This window comes from Protopterus annectens, chromosome 8.part0 (assembly GCF_019279795.1).
Source record: "Protopterus annectens isolate FY-2018-M chromosome 8.part0, PAN1.0, whole genome shotgun sequence".
Lineage (NCBI taxonomy): Eukaryota > Metazoa > Chordata > Ceratodontiformes > Protopteridae > Protopterus > Protopterus annectens.
This window is the reverse complement of record NC_056741.1, coordinates 1,372,513,693-1,372,538,740: the sequence shown is the minus strand read 5'-3', so window position 1 is coordinate 1,372,538,740 and position 25,048 is coordinate 1,372,513,693. Positions and strand designations below refer to the sequence as shown.

General features: G+C 40.4%; 1 protein-coding gene across 1 annotated transcript in view; it reads left to right on the top strand.

The window, feature by feature from the left end:
* Positions 1 to 25,048, top strand: part of DSCAML1 (DS cell adhesion molecule like 1) — a 1,743,400-nt gene that overhangs the window by 30,848 nt on the left and 1,687,504 nt on the right. The window contains exon 2 of the mRNA XM_044080956.1: positions 755 to 1,027. Within this exon, the coding sequence (XP_043936891.1) occupies positions 775 to 1,027 (253 nt within the window). The 5' untranslated portion in view covers positions 755 to 774. The remainder of the gene's footprint in view (positions 1 to 754; positions 1,028 to 25,048) is intronic.

Sequence of the window (25,048 nt, the reverse complement as noted above, 5' to 3'; positions counted from 1 at the left end):
TTAATAAGATGGTTAAAGTAAGCGACCATATCATAGAGAAGAGCTAAATGTACAGGTGCTGTAAAGAGTGGCTGAGGAAGGAAAACAGAGTTATGAAAGGAATTTACTGCATAAATGAGGGGGATGTTGGTAGAATGTAAGATTAATAGCAGAGGACTAATGACACCTAGGATAAAAAATTATTTGAGTGATATCAAGAAATATTACTTCATAGAAAGGGTGATAGTGGTGGTCCTAGAGTGCACTAGTGGTGATATTGTAGAATTTTGATATACAGTGGGCTTACAGGTGCAAATGAGAAATGTAAACATCATTGAGGAAGATGAGGGCAAACATGTAAGGCTAGCTGCACTATTGGGGTGGACATAAGGGCCTTGTATTAATTTATTTCCAATTATATATATATATTCATATTTTAAACAGTAAGCAAATAGAGTCTGTATTTTGAAAAAAAAAACAAATGTGAACCATTCTGTCCATATGGCCTGAGTCTGTTGATTCTGATTATTAACATTAAGGCCTGTTAAGCTTATCATGAAGAATCATTCTGTTGTTTAGAAAATCTGTTAATGAAAAAGTTGTTGATGAGAAAATGCATAATAAAAAATAAAATATGTTCATCTTTGTGTAGATGTTTTATTTTTTCTGAACAATTCGTGTACGGAATAAACCTTATTTTATTTTAAAAACATGTCAGTATTGGTGAGGGCTGTCTAGTGATGTTTTAATAGACATTTTATTTCTCTTTCCCTAGGGCATCCAAGCATCCGAGCAATGAAGAATGTTACAGCTGTGGCTGGCAGGGATAGCTTTATTAACTGTCGAGTCATTGGTTACCCCTACTACTCCATCAAGTGGTTGAAGGATTCTGTTTTGTTGCCTGACAACCACCGGCAGGTGGTGTTTGAGAATGGAACCCTGAAGCTGATGGAGGTGCAGAAAGGGTTTGACGAAGGAGAGTATGTTTGCAGCGTTCTGACTCATCCACAGCTTTCCATCAGCCAAAGTGTGCACATTGCCGTGAAAGGTGCTGTAACACTTATTTTGTCATTTGTGATTTAAAACTGAAAAGGGAAGACATTCTACTATGTGTCTTGTGGAGGAAATGAGTTGTAGAATATGTTCTCATTGTTTTTTGCATAGTATTGCACATACGAGCATGTCATCAAACAATTTACTTGGGGGTGGGACAGCATACCTCTCAATCTCTAAGCACAAGAAAGCTGGACAAAGCCTAAAATAATGGGGGACAAAAGCCCCAAAACAGGGACAGATTTTAAATACCTTTTATAAATTTAGAAAGTTGCTAGAATAACAGGATTTGTGTTGGCATGCATGTTCTGAAAAATCTACTCTGAAACTCAAATGTATGTCATCTTTGATGATTTGCCAAAAAAAAAAAAAAAAGTATGAAGAACACACCAAAAATATGAGTAAAAAATCTGGACATTCTGTGAAAATCAGTGGACATTCTGTGATAGTTGAGAGGTATGTGGGGCAGTAAGCAATATTAATGTTTTTTTTAGAAAGGTCACAAAATTATTTAAATGATAAAAAGGGAGTAAACAATAGATACTGTAAACAATTTCATCACAGGACTCTATGCTGTTGAAATATTTCAGTAGAGAAATATACATTTAAAACAAAATTAGTTTTTACGACTGGAAATGACAATTTTAGAAGACAAGAAAATTTGAGGTTCTTTTGGAATAGGTAGGGCTGGCTGTGGCACACTGCCTGTAGCACTTCTAAAATTTTCCATGTTGTTTTTCCCATTAAATCCTTTGATGGACTCCTTTCTAAAAAGTGAGAAAAGAAGGCTAAGAAAAATGTAAGTTTATGATGTTCATCATTAAATCACTTTGCAGTAGCCTAAACTATATGGATTATATCCTGCCAAGGATATGACAACCATCCAGCTTCTAAATCTGTAGGGCATTAACCACTGAACAACTTGAGAAGAGTGGTATAAAGTCAGTAGTTAGGGTGCCAAACCTTCAGAACTTTCTTGCTGTCGAAGTGCTCTCTTCCCTGCATGCAACAAGTGATCGAGAGTCAGATAGTGCTTCTTCAAGGCTGGGCAGATGAGTACTCCACTGGGAAATACCTTCCATTTTACCATTTTTATGAGGAACGTATACATTTCTGTCAAAAATTAGAGCTACAGATTAGGGCTCATTTTTTTGTGATTGACACTAAAAATTTTACCTCAAAACGTAAATATTTAGTCAGGAGGTAGGAGTGATATTCCAAAGCTTCACTACCGACTTGTCAGATGGGTCCCTATCAAAAGCAAGAAAGACCCACAAGACCAAAATTCTCAGTCTGGAATTTGAGGTTAACACAGAAAAATTTCAGAAGGACTCTGCCAGTATAATCATCATAATGCCCTTTTGGCCAAGTAAACAGTGGCTCTTCCTTCTTTTGAAAATGGTCAAGGGCAATTACTACAAGCTCTTCACAGCTTGGACTTACTCACAAAGGTCAGGGGTTCTTTGATACACTCAACCTTCAATTTCTTCAACTGACTGCTTAGATGATAAAATTTTAATATATTTTATTTTGTTTTTTTAAGGACATGCAGTAGGTATTAAAGAAAGCTAGGAAACCTGCTACTAGGAAGTCATATTTGGCTAAGTCGAAAAATTTCTATTCGGTGCCAAAGACAGAGTCAGGATCCTTTTAAGGCCCAGATGCCTCTGTTTGTACAGTATTTCTGTGAGTTATTATCCTATGGGCTTTCTAACTGTTCTTCAACTCAAGATACATCTCTTGGCCGTCTGTGCTCGTCTGCCTGTAGAGCCTGCTTTTCTACCCTGCCTCAAGTCAAACAGTTTTCCAAAGGGGTTTTACATAAGCACCCACATAGAAGACTGGTGATTCCTTCTTGGGATCTGGATTTTATACAGGAAAAAAAATTACACTGTTTTCCCCTTTGAACCTACCCATGAGGCTGAGCTGAAGTTTTTATCTTGGAGAACAGTGGTACTGATTGCTAGGACTTCTGCAAGAAGATTATGTGAGTTACAAGCTCTTAAGGTGATTCATCCCTATTTCATCTTTCACAAAGATATGCTAGCTTTGAGAACAAATCCTTCCTTTTATATCTAAGTGGTTTCAGAGTTTATTTGAGACAGGTTATTCATCTACTTGTTATTTATCCAGAACCATAGGGGAGAAAAAATTCTGCACAGTCTTCATGTCCACAGACAACTCAGATATGACACTGCCAGGACAAAAGCATTCAAGAAGTCTTATCAGCTGTTTATATCCTATGTAAGAAAGAAAATGGGAAGTCAGTGCAAAGATAGACATTTTCTGAATAGTTATCTCATGCTACTGCTTTTTTGTACTCTCACCATAACAAGACATTTCTAAGCAAGGTCAGGGCCCAATCTACCAGGGCTTTGACAGCTTCTGTGCCTTTTTGGAAAGAGGTAGACTCTAGAAATGTAGTAGAGGTAGCAATTTTGTCATCTGCGCATACTTTTTTGAAGCACTACAGTTTAGTCTCTTTCTCTAGGTCCAGAGTAGGTTTTGCTAGTACTCTTCTCCAGAGTCTCCTGGACTCTGATCCTTCTTCCTCCTCCCTTTCTTTCTAAGCTGGTATTTGACCCATATAGCTTAGACTATTGCAACAGTGATCCAGTAATGAACATAGTACAGTTGTGTAAATAAACATCATAGCAGTTGATGTTCAAATAGATCACTGTTGCAGTAGGAACACGCTTCCACCATATTCCTTATTTTTTATTATGGTTTATGCCAGGATGTGGATTTTTTTCCATTTCTTCTAACATATTCATGGCTTGTAGCACTCTCCCTTATTCTGAAGCAAGAAAGCTGTGAAAGTTTGTCACACCAACAACTGACTTTATACCATTTTTCTTGAGCTGTTCAGTGGTTAGGGCATGTGGAAGGTGCCCTAAAGCTTTGCAAGCTGGCAGGTTGTCACATCCCTTCCAGGATATAACCCATATAGCTTATGCTTCTGCAACAGTGTATTAAAACATCTACTGTTTTGGTAAAGTTTACTTACACAGCTATACTTTGTGTCCAGAGAGGATGCACAGCAGCCAAATAAATAAAGCCTAACAAATATATACCCCAGTTGTCATTGCAGTGATTCCTTTGGTAGAAGTTCAGTGTTCCTGTTCATATGAATCTATTGTACCTGTTTGATTTAGTTAATTATTGTTATTATTATTATTATTATTATTATTATTATTATTATTATTATTATTAACCCAGGAGATGGAATAATCATTATGGACCCTTTTTAGCTGCAACAAGGTCAGGCTTTTAAGTCTGTGGTAGTCCTACAAATTTGTTAACGACAGTACAGAGTAAGCAGGTAGTTGAGTTATAGTTCAAAATGATGATCCCAATGTCAAGAGAGGGATACAATGATAACTCTGTTTGTGACATCCAGGTCCTTCTCATGTTGCTTCAGGAAAAGTACATGCACATGACTATTAATTTTGTTTCTGTGTGTTTTTTTTGTGACATGAATTGTTTGTGAGATTGACATGTCTCCTCCACATTTTCTATTGCTATCATTAACAGAATCTTTAGTAGAGCCCCTTGTCTTAAGTGGAGTTAATAGTTGAAAGAATTATCATATGACCTGGCTCTTGATCGACTGATGAACTGTTCCATTGCATGTATGAAGAAACTTTGAGAAAACTATGGCACCAATGAGCTTTAGCGGTTGTACCCTGACCCAGGGAATCTGTTGTTGCACAGTATTTAGCCAGTGATGTTCTTTCTGAGGCAAATGTTGTTGAATATGCTTTTCCTCCCACTATCTACCCATTAAAGTTACAGACTTCATTCAGAACCCAAAGTATTTTCATTTTGTGACATTTCAGTAGGCCACTGTGAATGGTACCCTAGGTGATTCAGTCCATGCACCTTGTAATCAGCTGAACTTTCCTAGCCTGTCACAGACAAATTACTTATCTGGATAAAAATGGCTTGGTGAGACTCCTTTTGGCAGGTATCCCAGAAAGAGCTACTACCATTAGGTCATTTCCTTAACTGAGGACAACACCATGACCAGTCACTGCACAGAGTACTAAAATACATGTCCTTAGGATTAGCTGTAAAACTTTGGCTGAAAATTCATTTCAGCATTCCACAAAAATCTGAAATGAACAGAATATTTGGAAATGTAAGTTCCAATATCAGGTTCATGAATGAAAAGGCTTTCACTCCTTAAGCTACTCATGAATGCAAACACTGTCATTGCAGTGTTGTTTTTGCAAACCATGAATGGGAAGGAGAGATTAAATTTTAAACTTGTACAGGAAAAGCAGCTGTATGGTAATGGAAGTAATGCAAACCGATAAATTAACTGGAATATGGAGGAAAGGTAGCTTTGTATTGCTGAAGCCTGGGAAGGAGAATTGTATGCTGTACTTGGGATTAAGGGGGTTAGGTTGACTGTATAATGCACACTAAAATGGTTTAAGTAATAGCGATCCAATGTGGGAAAGGGGATCCATCCTTCAAGCTTGCTTGTTTGTTTATTTGTTTGTGAATCTAAGCAGTGCCCCTGAAGGTAGATGTTGCATCTCATGACATCACAAAATCCTTCCTTTGTTCTGTAAGAACGTCAGGGAGTGAAAAGCCTCAGTGCTGAGAAATGATCCTCTGTTTATTATATAGGTCCATAGGTTCAAAGGTAGTTATTATTTATACAGTTCAGGAGCCCATTGACAAGTTAAGCCCAATTTTCTAATTGCCCCAGAGCACTGCCTGGTTAAGTAACATGCTCATAGACATATAAGTAAGTAAATGATGGCCGAGGGAATCAAATTCTGAAGTAAGCAAAATGGTATACAAACCCAAAGGTATAGCAATCGTGGAGTTAGTACACATAGTTAACAGAAGTGCGACCACTGTGGTTACAAGAGGAGGAGGCAAAGACTTTCTGCAAAAATAGCTTGAAGTAGGAGTTCCAAAATTTGCTGTTTTTTATCTGAATCAGACTTAATTTTTGAAGTGTCCGAACTGATAGTATTAGGTTGTCACACCTTGCAATAGGGAGCCATGGTGAGGACACCTCTTTAAAAGTAGTTGTGTTTAATAATGCATCACTTGGAAGTGTACCTGATGCAGGGAGCCAGGGAAGACGTCTGATTGCTATGATGACAGAAAAATGAAGATTCTCTCCTGCTAGTATTCAGAAAGAATCCGGAGAGCTTTCTGTATTATAATAGAAGGAGGGAGCATTTCCTAAACAGGCAGAACAGACAATGCAGTGTTTCTTGTGGTCTGTTTTTAACACTTTATTTGGATGATGTGTATGGACACATGCCTTCAGTACCCTAATAAAGTCTCACTGATGGATGTAATAAGTCCATGAAACTGGTTTCATAAAAGAGCCTAAAATCTAAGACTGAAAAGATTTAACGTATCGTATGGTCTGCAAAAAAAAATAATAATAATAATAAAAATCAGCAGACTACTTAGCTAAGAAAATAGTTTTGCTGAAAACTGTAAAACTGGAAACTCACTGATTAAAAGAAAGGAAGAGAGATGTGTTACTTTTTAATATCTTTAGGACAACTTTTAACTTTTGAAGAGTGGTTTCTAATTTGTTCAAATTTCTGTTGAGTGCAGTCTCCACTTACAAAGAAGCTCCTAAAGTAAACATTCTGTTTCTTGGTGTTAGTAACACACAATAGTCAGTTTATTTACAGATTAATAGACTGTTTTGGTGCTTTTTAACATTAACATTCTAACTAAGATAAAACTGCAGTGCTTCTTTAACTCTAAAAACGGCCTCAGAATAAAAAAAAACTAAATAAAATTAATTCTTGGTGAATTAAAAGAAAAAAATAGGTCAATCGTGTCAAAATTCAAGTGCAAGACTTGTAAAAAGATCATTACAATAACAGGAAAGCAGTAGAAATTATTTCAGGTGGGAGAAATCGAGTCCTGTTTCATTTAGGAATATATCATGTATTGGGTGGGAGGGCAGGGGCAGAAATAGCAACTGGTGTGTCATGAAAGTAAAAATCAGCTTTGTATTGTTCTCTTTTAATGCCAGACTGTATTGTACTCTTCCTTTCCTCATGTGATCGAGTAGCAGACTGTCAAATCACACAAAAACCACTCCAGTAAGTAATTCAATAAAATAAATCTTAATTTTCTTTTTATCTATCCCTTCAAAACTTAAGAAAGCCTTACTGAATTTTGCAACTAAACATACATGAAGTCAACATGCACACATAGTTAGGGGGTGGAAAAAACAGCAGTAGTTTTTTTTTGCTCAGAATGACAATAAAACTCAACTGTTTCTTTTTTTTAAGGACAAGCCACACTAAATGATTTAGAATTATTGGGTAAATAAGTTATAGGCCTGTAATTAGTACACACATTTCTATAAAAATCCAGTTAAATAAGGCTTATTTTTTTTATTTTTTCCTATCCTTTTGAAAGCCAAACTTATCTTAGCAGATAAAGCCAATCTGAAATCAAAATTTATTTCACCCGTTTATTTATTTATTTTTATTTATTTATTTATTTAAATTTGTTGACCGGGAGTGGCTGACTGGACGTAGGTCCATTTTCAGAGGAGGCCCGGGGAGAAAAGCTCCACAGTTAAAATAAACTTTTTATTAACGTTTCCTAGTTGCAGACTGGGAGAAGAATGCAGCAGTATGTGCATGTTCAGATCTTCAGAATGAAAATAAACAGTAAACTATTCCTTTTTAAGGGCAATCCACATTACCCTCCCTCTCATTTCTCTGGTAATTACAGGACCATTACACCCTAATTACCACTACCACTCATTGGATTTGCCAGAAATTTCTCAATACTTATATACAAATTTATGTATGTGGCTCTTACAGTTCATGAGACCATTCAGGAACTAACCCAATTCCACCTTGCCTGAGACCACTAGTTAAGTGACTTGCTCAGAGTCACACATTAGATAAGTGGATATTGAAGGAATCAAACTCTAAAATGCAGGAAGCAGATTGTTACAATTTTATAGCCTTAATCCATTACAATAACAGTAACATTACAAGGTGTTTTGTAGTCTTGCTTTCTTCCCCTTTCTTTGGAACTACAAAGCAATGTAGACTCAACATACACAACTGTTTTCCTGTATAGCGTTGTTGGTGACAGGTGAAACCACAGGTGAGCCCAGACTATCTGGGAACTTGGTATCTCTGGTTGACAATTGGATTAAATGACAGATGATTCATTGTAGAAAATCTTTAATTTAAGCACTATTTGAATGTTAAAAGAACAGGCTTATTACACTGCATCTAAAATTTGGCATGGAGCACAAACTAAGCAGTCACTGAAAAAATGTTGCTGAGACTGTTCTGATATTTTAGAAGTAAGCTGTAATTTTTAGGTACTACCATTCCATCTGAATAGACACAACAGCTTGAAGCAGAGATTGTTAAAATATGTAATTTGCTTTGTACACAGTGTGCATTGTGAGAAGGAGAAAGTTATCTGAAAAGCAAAGCCATGGTTATATATCACCTCATCAAGACATTTTGGGCAAAACAAAAAAAAATAATGGTTACTTGTAGTTTTCGTAGTGTCATCACTAGTGCAGCACATTGAAATGTGTTTGGTGGTTTCCTTCCTAGTGGTCTTATGCACACCTCTCTACTGTCCAGATTTTTACCTCGTACTTTTGGTCTGTTCTAAATAAAATTTGTATTTTTCTGGAAAATTTGTGATGATTGAATTCACTAAATAATGATAGTCATTTGAGTTTCAGACTTTATATCCTCCAGAAAATGCATCGTAATACAAAAACTTTAATTCTAGCAGTTTTGGGAATTTATAAGAGAATTATATAACATTTGTACCCATTTTTGGCTTTGTCCAGGCTTCTTGTGCTAAGAGGTTGAGAGATACGGTCTTATGTACCAGAGCAACAACATTCACTTAAGCTGCTCTGAACATAATTCAATTAAAATAACATTTCCCATTCTCCCATAAGCTATCCCTTTAAATGACAAAAAAGCCAGACTGAACTTTCCAACTAAACAAATACAAAATCAAATGTGCTAACTAAGGGCTGGTAAAAGGGCAGCAAAAGGTGCGTCATCTGAATAAGGCCACGATGTGATAATTTCTCTGCAATGACAAATGCTTGTTCACTCTTATATTATTTCAGATACTTCTTCAGACTCGTAGGAGACATCCTCATTATTAAACATGAGCAGAATTTTCATAGAGGAAAAATGCAGAACTTTTGTTTCTGTAATGTATGAAGAGCTAATTAAATTCATTGAGAGCTGCCATGGGAGAACCTGTCATTCTTGAGTAAACAGAATTATGTCAGCTGCAGAGGTGAATCATCTAGCCTAAAAGGGGGAGGGATGGGAAGCTCTGATTCTGCTGATGGCATGGCACATAGGCTGTAAACTAGTATTCAGGCTTCATAATTATGGGCTCTCAAGCCTTGTTTCCTTTATTTCTGTATAATATTTCATCCTCCCTTCTGGAGGTTCATTGTTCAGCTCACCTCATGGACAAATGCTTACTTTTTTGAATACCTATCTGCTGCTATAATGGCATCAGAAGTGACATTAAGATATCAGCTGATTAAATAGTCATCATGAAATTCCATCTAAGGTTTTAAAGAAGTTAGGCATTTTTTCATTGCAGAGAGTTGCATTTAAGCATGGCAGTCTGCAGCAGGTGAAAGTCGGAAAGCTATCACATTTAACAACAGTATATAAAGCTTCTTTATGAAACTTAGTGTTATATTTGAAAAACACTTGATAATCATAGTAAATTCATTTGGTGAATAGTGTACAGCACAGGTTTTTATCTCTATTACACTGTTGAGGCTTTATGTGTGAGCACCCCTGGTTTTAAATTAAACGTCAAATATAATTTGGTGGAATCATTTGAAGTATGAGAATGCCTGATGTCTCAGCTCTGCACATGACATTGGTGGTTGCATGCTTGCTTAATAGTGAAATTCTGAAACACAGGTGGATCTGTATTTAGCAGTTTGGTTGTATTATAGGTATTCTAATTATGACTGTTATATTTTCAGAACAGTCTGCAGTCCGGCATTTTAGCTTCTAACAATTTTCAGCAACATGGTATGAGAGATACTCTGGCTTAGATGTAGAAAGAAAGAAAGAAAAAGAAAGAAAGAAAGAAAGAAAGAAAGAAAGAAAGAAAGAAAGAAAGAAAGAAAGGAGCTGCTTAGTGTTATTTGCTAGATTTATCTAATGTGTTAAAACAAAGGTATCAGTTAAAGGCAGTTAAAGCCACTAAATAAAACATATTTCAGAAGTGAATGCAAATTCTCTTCAAGCAGTCACTATAAATTACAACTGCCTGTTCTTTGTTTCACTGAAACTGAGAAACGTTTGTAAGCAAATGTAAGCCACTGCACTATATAAATGAAGCATTATTATTCTGTCTAGCTATTTATCTACCTGCTTGTGACAGGCTATTCAAAGATGCAGTCTGTCATCTCTGTCTACCCTTTAAACTATGTCTTAATATTTTACTAAGTTTACGATTTCTCCTTGACTGGGAATGCATTTGGATTTTTTTTCACTTAACTCTGGTATGCAGCAAGAGATACAATGAAGTTAATATTTTCCAATTAAGCTGTGATGAAACTGAATCTTTACAGTTCAGAAAAGTTCTTTAAACTCTGAAGCTTTACATTTTCAAAATGAAGGAACAATGAGGCGCTTGCTCTGGCATATGAAATGCTGAAATAAGAAAAAAAAATCTCAAAGAAAACTTCCATATATTGTGATCCTCATAATCTGAATATATGTGTGACAAGAATTTATTCTTTGCAGATCTCATGAAAATGTTCCAGTTATTTCTACAGTTACTTTTGCCAGACTTGCACATTTCTGTCTACAGCGAAGCTGGCAAAATCAAGGTTGGGAGAATGTATCCCCCTACTGTAAATAGGGACTGTAGAAGGGAGGCCACAGAATAACAGTGAGAATAAACAAATAACTCAGGAGCTTTAGTAAAGCCCACCAAAGCCAAGTTTGAGGCTAAATTAGCTAACCAAGCCAAAGACAATCACAGGGTGTTTTTAATTATGTTCATAATCTCAAAAGCCCAAAGCAGCAGTGCACTGAGCTGATTCTGAGCAATGTTACCTACACTGATGCTGAAGATATAGTGAATCTACTGACTGATAAATTTAACTTTAATGTTACCCTTCTCTCCCCTCCATCTCCTCCTCTAGATATTCCTGAAACTGGCTCACCTCCAGCTATCACACAAGATCAAGTCCTAAAAGTGCTGTCAAAAGCTAAAAATACTGCATGGATGCAGCTTGAATACCATGAAGCATGATTTAGCCACACCCCTAACAGCACTGTTCCATCTCAGCTTCCATACAGGTTTTGTACCAAGCAAATGGAGAACAGCTACAATTATTCACCTGCATAAGGGAGGACCTTCCACTGACCCATAAGTCTGACCAGGTTCATGCAAAGCCATGGAAAGACTTATCAAGGAACTAATCAGTCAGGATGGAGGAAACCTCCAAACACTGGACCCGTCTCAGTTTGGATTTGTCAAGTGCAGGTTTTGCTTACACATCCTGGTGGATTTTTTTGAAAAGGTCACTGAAGCAATGGATGAAGGCAAAATGCTACACACTGCATACCTTGACCTGACAAAAGCTTTTGACACAATTCCCCACTCAGGCACAGTAGAAAAGTAAATAAACTGGGAGTAAACCCCTATGTAACCCATTGGACTGCCAGCTTGCTCACAAATAGTACATAGGAAATCAAAATAGGGGAAGTTACCTTCACAAAGAGACTAGTTATCAATAGAGTACCCCAGAATTTTGTACTGGGACCACTGCTGTTTGGCATCTACTTTTTTTTTTTAAATAAAAGGCAATACGAAAGGGCTCTGGCTGACTAAGCATGCAGATGTTGTACAAACTAGGAGCAGTCATCAGTTCCCCAAATGACTTAGCCATCTTAAAGAAAGGTTTGTCTCAAAAAAAATAAAAAGTGGCAAAATCATGGACCGAAACTAAATGCCAAAAAATGCATTATTGTATCCTGTGGGAAGGCATCTGTCACAGGGAACTGTAACATTAACAGTGTACCCCTAAGAGGTGATCAAGTTGTTTAGGATTTGGGAATTTATGTGGACAGTGACCTAACTTTTGAGCAACATGTGTCCATTGTTGTAAGAAAGTCCTTCTGTATTGCACAGCTTGTGTGACGACCGTGCTCTGGCCCAGCAATCAAGGAGCCACAATCCTCACCACTAACACCAGGGAGGTCGTCTCATAGAAGAGAAAAGGATAACTAATACACATAGTAAAGTACAAATTCCCTTAAGTGCACACAGAGATCACAGTCGGTCTTGGGCTGGTTGCTCCTTTGCTCACCAGGTCCCCAATAAGACTCCCCACTGGCACAGCTATAGTGTCCAGGTCTCAGCCTAGCTGAGCAAGCTAAAACCTCCAGTACCCTCTCTGTCCAATCAGTGCTTTGTGTCCCTGCCAAGTAGCTGATACAATGCAAGCACACTTTGAGATAAGTATTTATACAACTTCTCAGACACTCCTGGGAAAGGCTGATGCAGATGCTTCATCTGTGCCCCTTTACCCAGACCATACGGTAGTAATTACTGCCACTGCCCAACTAATAATGTCAGCTACTAAAAGGCCCTTAAAAGGGTATCCAATTATTACTGTGAAATATTATAATCCAGTGGTAATATGACGAACAGTCAAGGCTTACTTTAGAGTGGCCTATTACAATAACCTCTATAAATATGCAATGTACTCTAGAGCTTATCTCTGCACAAACCAGCCACAGGTAGAAGGTTTTAAAAATATTTAATAATAATTAATTAAAACACAAGACAAAACTACTACACCACAGAGATATCTAAGAGTTCAGAGATCACACAGAAACTTAAAATAATACAGTAGGTCAGGTATGATTTCAAAGAAAAATACCTAATTAATCTTTACTAGCTTTAACTATTCCTACAAGAAATCACAGTGCTAAAACTTACATGTGAGCACAAGGCAGAGTGCTGGTAAGTTGGATATCAAGATCAAAATGCTCTAAGTCTCTTGTGAGAAATAGTATTTAAACATTACTAACAAATATGTCTCTAAGGCCCTCCCAAATTACATCATTTTTGACACTTAGGTTTTCCCAGTATTCATATTGCATCATCTTAACACCTGGTCAGAAACGTACAACAATACAAGGCATTTCACATATATATGCTAGCAGAAACCAGAGCAATAAAGCACCTTCCACATCTAAATTCTGGTCATAAACTTTAGCCTTAAAACAATGGGCATGAAACCTTCATCCAGCCGCACCGGAGCCGAATTCTAACATGAAAGGGTCACAACATGCTTCACTGGGCCAGTAGAGTGCAATGTTGTCACATATTTTCCAGTTCTACATTTCACAGTATTCTTTACACTCAGGAAAAACATGCCTGTATTTTACATTTATTTACAAATGCCAGAATTATATATCAAATTCTATTTGACTAGGCTGGCAGCCTTCGCCCATCTCTCCCCAATCGTCACATCTCTCCCCCCCCCCATGGAACTCAAGCAAGTTTTTCAAGTGCCCCTTGAGAAACATCACTTGTGAGTGTCAGTTCTATCTGGGTGTACCTTACCCCATTCCCTGTCTTAAGAGCCCATCTGCATTGGCATTGCTACTCCCACTGCGGTGCTGCACTGACATGTCATATGCTTGCAACCCCAGACTCCATCTTAGCAACTTGGCATTTTGCTGACTGGCACTTTTTTACCATGTTAGAGTGTTGTGATCTGTCATCACAGTGAGTTTTCTTCCATACAGATAAGGCTGAGGTTTCTGTAGTGCCCACACTATGGCTAGGCATTCCTTTTCTACAGCTGCATAGCATTCCTCACTGGGTTGGAGCCTACGACTGAGATAAACCACAGGGTGCTCTTCTCCCTCTGAAGAAATCTGGCAAAACCAAGACCCAATCATCCAAAGGCAGGCGTCCAGTCTGGTGGACCCCTGCCATAAATAAACTGTACAACAGAAGGAGGAAGCTACTACATGATAGAGCAAAATCCCTAATAGGGAAGGCATCTCTGACCAGTACTAGCAAACAATTAGGATCCCTCATAAAATCCTCCAAGGCCAGCTTTGAGAGAAAAATTGCACAGGACACCAAAGACAATCATAAGGCTTTTTTCAGTTATGTTAGAAACCTGGGATGCAACTCCCAGACTTGTTCTGAGTTGATTCTAAACAACAAAAAATACACTGAACCCACAGACATCGCCAATATCCTGGCAGACAGGTTCAGTGCAAACTTCTCCACCCCCTCCCCCCCCAAAAGAGCAAGTATCTATCCCGGCAGAGGGCTGCCTCCCAAACATCTCAGATGCTCAGGTGAAGGCTGCCCTCTCCAAAGCAAAAAATACTGCTTCCATGGGACCAGATGGTGTCCCAGGTTGCGTCCTACACGAACTATAAGAGGAACTAATCCCTCAAATAAAACAGCTATACAATCTCAGCCTCACTACAGGATATGTGCCCACAGAATGGTGTACAGCAACAGTGGTCCCACTCCACAAAGGTGGAGCCTCTATGGACCCTGGAAACTATCACCCCATAAGCCTGACTAGCTTAGTCTGCAAGGCTATGGAGAGGATCATCATGGAGCTCATAAACAAAGACATTGGGGACCTACAGACACTAGATCCTACCCAGTTCGGCTTTGTCAAGGGCAGATCCTGCCTTTTGAACCTGGTTGACTTCTTTGAAACAGTCACCAAAGCCATAGATGAAGTTAAGGTAGTCCACACAGCCTATCTGGACCTTGCAAAGGCATTTGACACAATACCCCACTCGGGCATCATAGATAAGCTATCCAGCTTAAATATAAACCCCTATGTCACAAGATGGGTCGCAAACTGGCTCAAAGACAGAACCCACAGAGTGAGAGTTGCTGGAGCCATGTCAGACTCGAAACCGGTCACAAGTGGTGTCCCACAGGGTTCTGTCCTGGGACCACTCTTGTTCGGTATATACTTTTCCGAGGTACAGGCAAACGTGGGAGGACTATGGCTCACCAAGTTTGCAGATGACTGCAAACTGGGCGCCATAATCAACTCTCCAGCTGACACAAACATCCTTCAAAAAGGTCTCACAGATACAGATAACTGGTGCCAGCGCCATGGTTTAAAGCTAAATGCCAAAAAATGTATAGTCATACCCTTTGGCAAAAACAATGTGCCCACAAATTACCACATAGGCAGAAATCCATTAAGTACAGAGAAAGTTATTAGGAACCTGGGGACCCAAGTTGATAGCAATCTCTCCTTTGAAAACCACATTGCCAAAGTGGTTAGAAAGACCTTCTACATAGCCCACCTCATCATGAAGGGTTTCACATCTAGATCAAGAGAGGTAATCGTGCCCCTTTATTCATCCCTCATCAGGCCCATCATAGAATACAATGCCCCTTTTGGGATGTACCTTACCCAACACCTGCAGCAATTAGAAGGACCCCAAAAGTATCTCACCAAGAGGATCAAGGGTCTCAAACAGATGCCATATGCTGCTCATTTAAAAAAACTCCAGCTCTACTCAGTTGCATACCGCCTACTTCGAGGCGATCTATGCCTGACATACAAAGCTATGTCAAATCCAGAATTAATGGACATGCTCCACCTCAGTAAATCTAAATCCCTTAGAGCCACACGCTCGAGGTACTTGAACCTCAGCACAGAAATAAATAGAACTTGCTGGAGGGACAGGTTCATAACCCAGAGGCTCCCTTCGCTCTGGAATAGAATTCCAGTTCATGTGAGGCAGAGCACCTCACTGAATCTCTTCAAGAAGAATCTCGATAAGTGGATGGGGGATTGTAGGTTTGTCCCAGGGATTACTCCCGTGTCACTATTAGACAGAGGCTCAGTAAACTAAACCTTAAAAAGGGCACAGTATACTCAAATCAAGGGGTGGCGTAAGCCATACAGAATCAGGCTAGGCTTATAATTGCCCCAGGGCAGATAGCCTAGTATGAACCTATGAACCTAAGTACAGCCCCCACCCCATAGTTTGAAGCATCCATCTACACAACAAATTCTTTGCTATAGTCTCGACTGGCTAACACAGGGGGTCCTCACAAAGCTTCCTTAAGCCTCTGAAATGCCTGCTCATATGCTGGGGTCCACACTACCTTATCTAGCCTGTTCTTCCTTGTCAGGTCTGTAAGGGGAGCAGCTATGGTACTATAATTGGGAACAAATTTTCTGTAGTACCCTGCAGTCCCTAAGAATGCCCTCACCTACTTTTTGGTAACAGGTGCAAGCCATGCCTGAAGGGCTTCCACTTTGGCAGGTTCTGGCCTTATCTTACCACTCCCCACTCTATGTCCTAGGTAGGAGACCTTTGCCATACCCACCTGACACTTGCTCGGCTTAATGGTCAACCCTGCCCTCTGTAGTCTGCCCAGCACCTCCCTGACATGCTGAAGGTGCTCTTGCCAGGAATGGCTATAGATAGCAATATCATCCATGTAAGCAAGGGCAAACCCTCCTGCTCCTGCTAAGATATGATCTACCAGCCTCTGGAAAGTTGCTGGGGCATTCCTCATCCCAAAGGGCATCTTTGTGAACTCATACAAGCCAAAAGGATTCACAAAGGCTGACTTCTCTCTAGCACTGGGAGTCAAGGGCACCTGCCAGTAACCCTTGGTAAGATCAGTGGTTGTAAGATACTTAGCCCCACCCAGCTGCTCTAGGGCCTCATCTGTCCTAGGCATGGGGTAAGCATCTGCCTTAGTGTGACTATTTAATTTCCTATAATCTACACAGAACCTGTTGCTGCCATCCTTCTTTGGCACCAACACCACTGGTGAGGCCCAGGGACTGTTGAACTCTTGAATCACCCCTAGTTCCTACATCTCCTGTACCTCCTCCATCAGAGTCTGTTTGACTCTCTCAGGCACCCTATAAGGGGCCTGCCTGATAGGCCTTTGGGGTCCTGTATCCACCTGGTACTGCACCAGGTGGGTGTTCCCTGGCTTCCCCGTGAACATGTCCCTAAACTCCTGCAATACTGCTCGGATTTCTCGAACCTGGGTAGGAGATAGCTGCTGGGACATTGCTACCCCTTCTACCGAGGTGTCAGCATGAGCCTCACTGAGGAGATCAGTCACAAGATCTCTCTCAGACTCCTTTTGCAATCCACTGCAAATGCTCAGCACAAGGACCTCCCTATCATGGTAAGGTTTCATCATGTTAACATGGTACAATTTGTGCCCCTGTTGTCTGCCTAGCACTTCCACCATGTAGTTAACTTCACTTACCTTTCCTACCGACTTGTAGGGTCCCTCCCAAGCTGCCTGCAACTTGTTGTGTCTGACAGGAATGAGAACCATCACCTGCTGCCCTACAGCATAATGTCTAGCTTGAGCATTCCTGTCATACCACACCTTTTTCTGTTGTTGAGCTTCTGCCAGGTTCTCCTGGGCCAGTCCCATGAGTTCCCTGACCCTTGTCCTGAGGTTCAGGACATATGCCACAAAAGACTCCTTGTGAGACTCACACTCACCTTCCCACTCATCACAAATTAAATCTAGAGGTCCCCTCACCCTATGCCCATGCAGCAACTCAAAGGGTGAAAAACCGGTGGATTCCTGGGGAACCTCTCTGTAAGCAAACAACAGTTGGGGCAAATATTTGTCCCACTCCCTCTTAAACTGATCTGCAAATGCTCGTAGCATGGACTTGATTGTAGAGTTTAACCTCTCAACAAGACCATCAATCTGGGTATGGTAGGGGTGGTCTTCATGTGCTTCACCCCATAGGACTTCCACAGACAAGCCAGCACGTCTGACATAAAATTGGCACCTCTGTCAGACAGTATTTCCTTTGGCAAACCTACCCTGCTGAAAATCTGTAGCAAAGCATTTGCCACCTTCTCTGTCTCAATGGAGGACAAAGCCACTGCCTCAGGTTATTGTGTAACATACTCTACAATCACTAGGATATACTTTTTCCCTGTGGAACTTGGGGTACTCAGAGGACCTACAGTATCCATAGCTACCCTCTGAAATGGCTTCTCGATCACAGGCAAAGGCATCAAAGGAGCTCTCACCTTGTCTCCTGCCTTGCCTACCTTTTGGCACTTTTCACAGGTCCTGCAGTACCCTGTTACATCTCTGGAAATTCCAGGCCAATAGAAGTTTTGCATAATACACCTATTTGTATGTTTTATGCCCATATGACCTGCAAAGGGAATATCATGGGCTATGGCTAAAAGCACCAGACAGTAAGCTCTAGGCACTACCAACTGCTGTACTCTCTCACCTTCTAGCCTTCCCTTAGTGGTCCACTCTCTGTATAGTAACCCTTTGTCCCAGTATACAGATTCCCCCTTCCCTTGAGAATCAGGTGCCTCCCTAGCTACCTGCCTCAGGCCTTGCAATGTAGGGTCTGAGAGCTGAGCCTGTCTCAAGTCTCTCCTTGTAACCCTTCCCAGCTCCCCTTCCACAAGAAGTCTGGCATCCACTGACAGTGGTGCCTCACTCTCAGCCTGGGTACTACTACTCACCTCTACCTTTGCAGTTGCCCTGTCCAAGGGAGCATCAGTACCCACAAGCAGCTGTGGCTCACATTCAGTCTCACTGCTACAGCATAGCTCACTCCCTGAAGTAACCACCTCAGCAGTCCTGGCTGCAAGTATGCAGTCTGTCTGGGTCTCCCCCAAGCTACCAGGCTTACATGCTTGTCTCCAAGCCTGACTGTGTGTAACTGCACAAGCGCAGGGTACTGCACTATCAAAATCATTCCCTATCCGGACATCTGCAGGTATATCCTCTAACACACCTACTTGCTGGCTTCCTTTTCCACCCTCCCAATCAAGGTGAACCCTAGCCAAAGGTATTTGGAATGGGATCCCTCCTAAAGCCCTAACTGGAGTAGACTGCCCAGGCAAGTAGAGCTCCTCTGTAACCAGTGCAGGCTTTACAATGGTTATATCAGAGAGTCTCTCTTAGCAATGGCCTCTTTGCCATTCACTACAATAGGATATAACCTCTGGTGGTGGCTTGGTACCCTTCTTGTCCCAAGACAACCTACTGTTGGCATTTTGTCTTTCCCACTTACTGGCTCTTTCACCTTTTGTTCCCCACCTTGCCTCCGTGGACATCTGTATGCCACATGGCCCCACTGGTTGCATTCAAAACATTTAACCCTAGCTCCTGGACATGTACCTGGACTAGTGGCTTCCCCTGCTACTGGCGGATACTGTTGGGGCAGTCTGTGCTGCCCACCATGGGTTCCTTTAGTCCAATTAGCAGTACTGAGGATCCCTTTCCCATGCAGGGCTGCCCTGCTTGCTAGGTATAGGTCTTTCTTCTTCCCCAACTCCTCTGAAGTAGCACACTGTCTATCAACTAACCAGATCCTCATGTCCTCAGGCAAAGTGCTAAGGGCTTGTTCCCTTACCAAAAGGTTTGCCAGCCCTTCAAAAGTGGTGACCTGACATCCACTCACCCAGCTATGAAAATAAGTGCTCAGTTCAGCAACATATTCACATACATTTTCATCTGCCTTGCGTCTGTGCTCATGAAACTTTTTCCTATACATTTCAGGTGTTAGCTTAAAACATTCCAAGTGTCTTTTTACAGCAGTATAATCAAAACTGTCAGTGTCATGCAATTTTGCTAAAGAAGTTACAGCTTTACCTTGGAGTAAGGGGGTCAGGAACCATACCCACAGCCTTTGGTCAACTTCATACTGTTTACATACCCGCTCAAACATATGAATTAAGCTATCAAAATTATCCCTGTCTTTAAACTGTGGAAGAAATTTACTGACCTTTTGTGCTTCTGGGGTCTGTTTACTCCCTTCCCCATTACCTCCATGACTCTGGCGAAGAGTCAGCATTTCCCTCTCATGCCTCCTCTGCCATTCATTTTCCTCAGCTTGTAGACTCCTCATTTTCTTGGCTACTTCTAGTTCCATATGCCTGGCCTCCAACTCAAGTCTCTTTAGCTCCAGCTGGATTTTTAAGTCCACTGCAAAAAGGTTGAGCTGTCCATTCTCTGAGGATATTGTATCTCCACTGTCAGTCTGATTGTCCTCCAGGCAGCTGTTTTCTGATGCAGCTGTAACCAAGGCTGCAATCAGGTCAGCTTTAGTCAGGTTTCCATGCACCAGTCCCCTAGCCTGGCACATTTCGCCAGCTGGCTCCTTGCCAGCTTTCCATACTCTTCTGCTGACATGCTGCCTGCTCAACCTGACTAACACTAAGCTAACAAAAGAAATAAAACAATTGTGATCTGAACTCTGAGTATACACTGTGTGGCTGTTTTAGAGTACAAAGCACTTTTAGAGATCACTGTACATAAGCTACAGGAATTCGCTCTACCCACACTACTGCAAGTCAATTAGTATGTGAAGTAGATCCCACCACTGCCAAGCACTTGTGACGACCGTGCCCTGGCCCAGCAAACAAGGAGCCTCAATCCTCACCACTAACACCAGGGAGGTTGTCTCACAGAAGAGAAAAGGATAACTAATACACACAGTAAAGTACAATGTCCCTTAAGTGCACACAGAGATCACAGCCAGTCTGGGGCTGGTTGCTGCCTTTCTCACCAGGTCCCCAGTAAGACTCCCCACTGGTACAGCTATAGGGTCCAGGTCTCAACCTAGCTGGAAAAGCTAAAATCTCCAGTACCCTCTCTGTCCAACCAGTGCTTCGTGTCCCTGCCAAGTAGCTGACACAACACACACACACAGACACACACTTTGAGATAAGTATTTATATAACTTCTCAGACACTCCTGGGAAAGGATGACACAGATTCTGCAGCTGTGCCCCTTTACCCGATCATACGGTAGTAATTACTGTCACCACCCAACTAATAATATCAGCTACTAAAAGGCCCTTAAAAGGGTGTCCAATTATTACTGTGCAATATTATAATCCAGTGGTAATATGACGAACAGTCAAGGCTTACTTTAGAGTGCCTTTTACAATAACCTCTATAAATATGCAATGTACTCTAGAGCTTATCTCTACACAAACCAGCCACAGGTAGAAGGTTTTAAAAATATTTAATAATAATTAATTAAAACACAAGACAAAACTACTACACCACAGAGATATCTAAGAGTTCAGAGATCATACATAAACTTAAAATAATACAGTAAGACAGGTCTGATTTCAAAGAAAAATACCTAATTAATCTTTACTAGCTTTAACTATTCCTACAAGAAATCACAGTGCTAAAACTTACATGTGAGCACAAGGCAGAGTGCTGATAAGTTGGATATCAAGATCAAAATGCTCTACGTCTCTTGTGAGAAATAGTATTTAAACATTACCAACAAACATATCTCTAAGGCCCTCCCAAATTACATCATTTTTGACACTTAGGTTTTCCCAATATTTATATTGCATCATCTTAACACCTGGCCAGAAACTTACAACAATGCAAGGCATTTCACATGTATATGCTAGCAGAAACCAGAGCAATAAAGCACCTTCCACATCTAAATTCTGGTCATAAACTTTAGCCTTAAAACAATGGGCATGAAACCTTCATCCAGCCACACTGGAGCCAGATTCTAACATGAAAGGGTCACAACATGCTTCACTGGGCCAGTAGAATGCAATGTTGTCACATATTTTGCAGTTCCACATTTCACAGTATTCTTTACACTCAAGAAAAACATGCCTGTATTTTACGTTTATTTACAAATGCCAGAATTATATATCAAATTCTGTTTGACTAGGCTGGCAGCCTTCACCCATCTCTCCCCAGTCGTCACAGCTTGTAAACAAATGGATTGTGGCTAAATGTAGGACATTATTGCCCTCATTTACTCAGTCTTCATTAGGACAATCATTGAATATAATGCCCCCTTTGGCATATATCTGTCAAGACACATGCAACAGCTGGAACGTGCACAGAGGTACTTTACTAAAAGGGTACAAGGCCTAAACATGCCCTACATGGATCAACTCAAAGCCTTGTCACTATACTCAGTATCCTACAGAATGGTAAGAGGTGACCTGGGTCTGGAATACAAAGCATCCTCTGATCCAGTACTGATAGATTTACTGCACTGCACATCCGCAAGTCAGATGGCATCAGAAGTACTCAGTTTAGGGGATCTAAACCTTTTCTTCAACGTCAATGTAATGGTATGGAAGGACAGGTATATCTAGGTATATCTCACAGGGGATACCACTTCCCTGGAACAGACTCCCCATCCACATAAAACAGTTCATCCCTGTCCATATTCAAGCTCAGCTTGGATCTATGGATGGGAAATATAAATAATTTCAACATTCTGTTATCACATCAGTGACAATTCCGCCCCTTGTTCCTTATCACTTACATTGTTAAAATAAAAAATACAAAGATAATGCTATGTAAACCATCAGCATCACCTAACTCTGGAATACACTTCCCTTTAACCTACACAATTACCCAACTCCCACTTTCAGTTCCCTTCCTGACAGTCACCTAAAATCACTAATCACCCTGCTACTGCAGCACCCCAAACATCCTACTTGAAACTCCCTCTGTGTTACAGTGATAGCCACCTTGCTTATACACTCTCTCCTGCCACCATAACTCTGTCTTTCCATTTCCATCTCCTAACCAAATGTAAACAGTCCACAAACAGTGGCACAACAGACAGTGTTGTCACCTCACAGCAAGACGTTCCCCAGTTCATTTCTCAGCTGGGGTGCCTTCTGTGTGGAGTGTGCATAATCCTTCCTGTGTTCGAATGGGTTTCCTCCAGGTGCTTCGGTTTTCTCCCACATTCCAAAGACATGTAATAGGTGGACTGGACACTCTAAGCTGGCCATAGGTGTGAGTGTGTGTATGAGTATGTGGTCTGGAAGAACTGTAATGTCAGGGCTAGCCACGGTGTGGTATAAACCTTGGTTCTAGATGATTATCACTGTTAAAGTGACACCCTGACTTCATGTGAAAAAAATGTGGGAAAAAGGGGTTGTGGATAGATGGATGGAATCTTTTCCTGTGTTCTTCCATCGTAGCATTACCTTGTCACCTATTCTTAGTTCTTGCAGGGGCCAACTCCGAGGAAACTGCAATTTCTCGAAATGTGTTGAAATTGCCCACTGTCACTGATTCTTTTTTTTTTTTCTTAGGGATTAGGTCTGCTGTATCTGCCTTGCTCTAGCGGAACTGAAATTGACCAGTGTTGCCACTTATTCTTTACTTCTTACAAATTAACTCGTCTGAATCTACTTTCACTCTAGCAGAACAGAAATTATCTGTGGTCGCTAATTCTTTACTTGTTACAGATTAGCTCTCTTGTATTTTATATTTGCTCCTGCATAAGCTGAATCAAAGTTTTATCATATATTTTGGTTCCCAGTTCTATAATTACCTGGAACCTTCAAGTTGCCACTGCATAAAATATTATTTTTTTCTAGGTACTGTCCAAATTCATTGTATTTCTGTATCATTTAGGGTCTTACTTTGGTAATTCATTGTACACTGTTTCAGTATCTCAATATACTGTCAGCATTTCAGGTCACACTCATTCACTCTCCTACCAGACATATTCATCATTTTACTTATCCTACCAGACTTGATGTATAGGCAAATCAAAACCACCACTTTTTTACATTCCTTATGCTGGCCATACCTTCTGACTCTGTGCTCTCAATTTAATTACATTATATTGTTTACGTGTGCAGACAGTTCTTGTACTTTGTATTGCTTATGTTTTCTACAACCTTTATTTAGTTACTTAAAACAAGTAAGGGAACTAGGCCACAAAGGAAATTAAGGTGCTTTAAGCTAACTTCCTATACCACAGAAATCCACTTTTATTACATCACAAAATAAAAACAAAACTAGCGCCGTGTCTTATGCATTCACTGGTTTCATTGTGGAGCCTCTATTCTAAGTACAGAAAAAATCCACAGCTAGTCTTTCAGCTTTGTGGAGGCAGTTGCCTCTTTGCCTGTCCATTGTAATGCCACTGCCTTTGCCATTCATGTAGTACTTCACCAAATTAGGCTTAGTGGGTATCACATTTAATTAATTAAAATTAAATAAAATAACTGTTATATGCATTTATAAAGTAAACTAATTACCTTTTTTCATGCTTATGCTTTTCCGATTTAATCTGGTCATGTCCAGACACTAGAAACAATTGAACTGGTTACCATATGGACAGGGAAGGAGCTCAAGCTTGTGAGAAGTGTCATTGCCATATCAGATTAAATATGCATGTTATGTACTTACCAGAGCATTAGATTTATCTGGTCTCTGTCCAGACACTGGAATTACTTATTCATTTCCCCCTTCAAAGTTGTAATTTTCAAGAGACTTGTAGGACCCCTGGAGGACTGATTATTTCCTCATTGTCCATAAGCTGTTATATTTTATCACCATAGTTATGGATGCAGTTGGTTAGGCTTTCATTTGATCTGGAGTACCTCCTCAGAGCTGGGTTTTATGGGACAGTGGAGGAGCTTAAGCTTGTGAGGAGTGTCATAGCTGAGCAAAAGGGTGCCAAGGCAATTAGTCCAGCTGTTTTCAATATCTATACAGAAAGCAGATAAAGTTAACATTCTGGTGAGTAAATAACTTGTGCTTAGCCTATGGTGAATTTGTAAAAATGAAGACATGCAGTTATGTGCAAGTTTTTCTCATGCACAGTATGTGTAGGTGCATACTGGCTGATCAAGCCAGTTAAGCAGCTGGCACAGTGAGTAGAAGACAAACTAAGTAATAACTCTGTTCCTGGAGTGTATACAGTTTACTTTAAACGCAGAGCAAATACGCTCAACAATTTTTAACCTCATACAACTAGTAGAGTGTCATACAAGGTCCAGCAATATTATTGTAAGACAATGCCTCCTAGACATACACTGAATTCAGGAAAAGGCTTACTGCTTACAGTAATTGCCTACTGCAGATCAGTCAATTAAAATGATAGTCAGAAAATGCGATTCAGAAACATTTGTAGCCACAATGGGAAGGACCGGATTATCAGCTCATTAGCATGTCTCTGA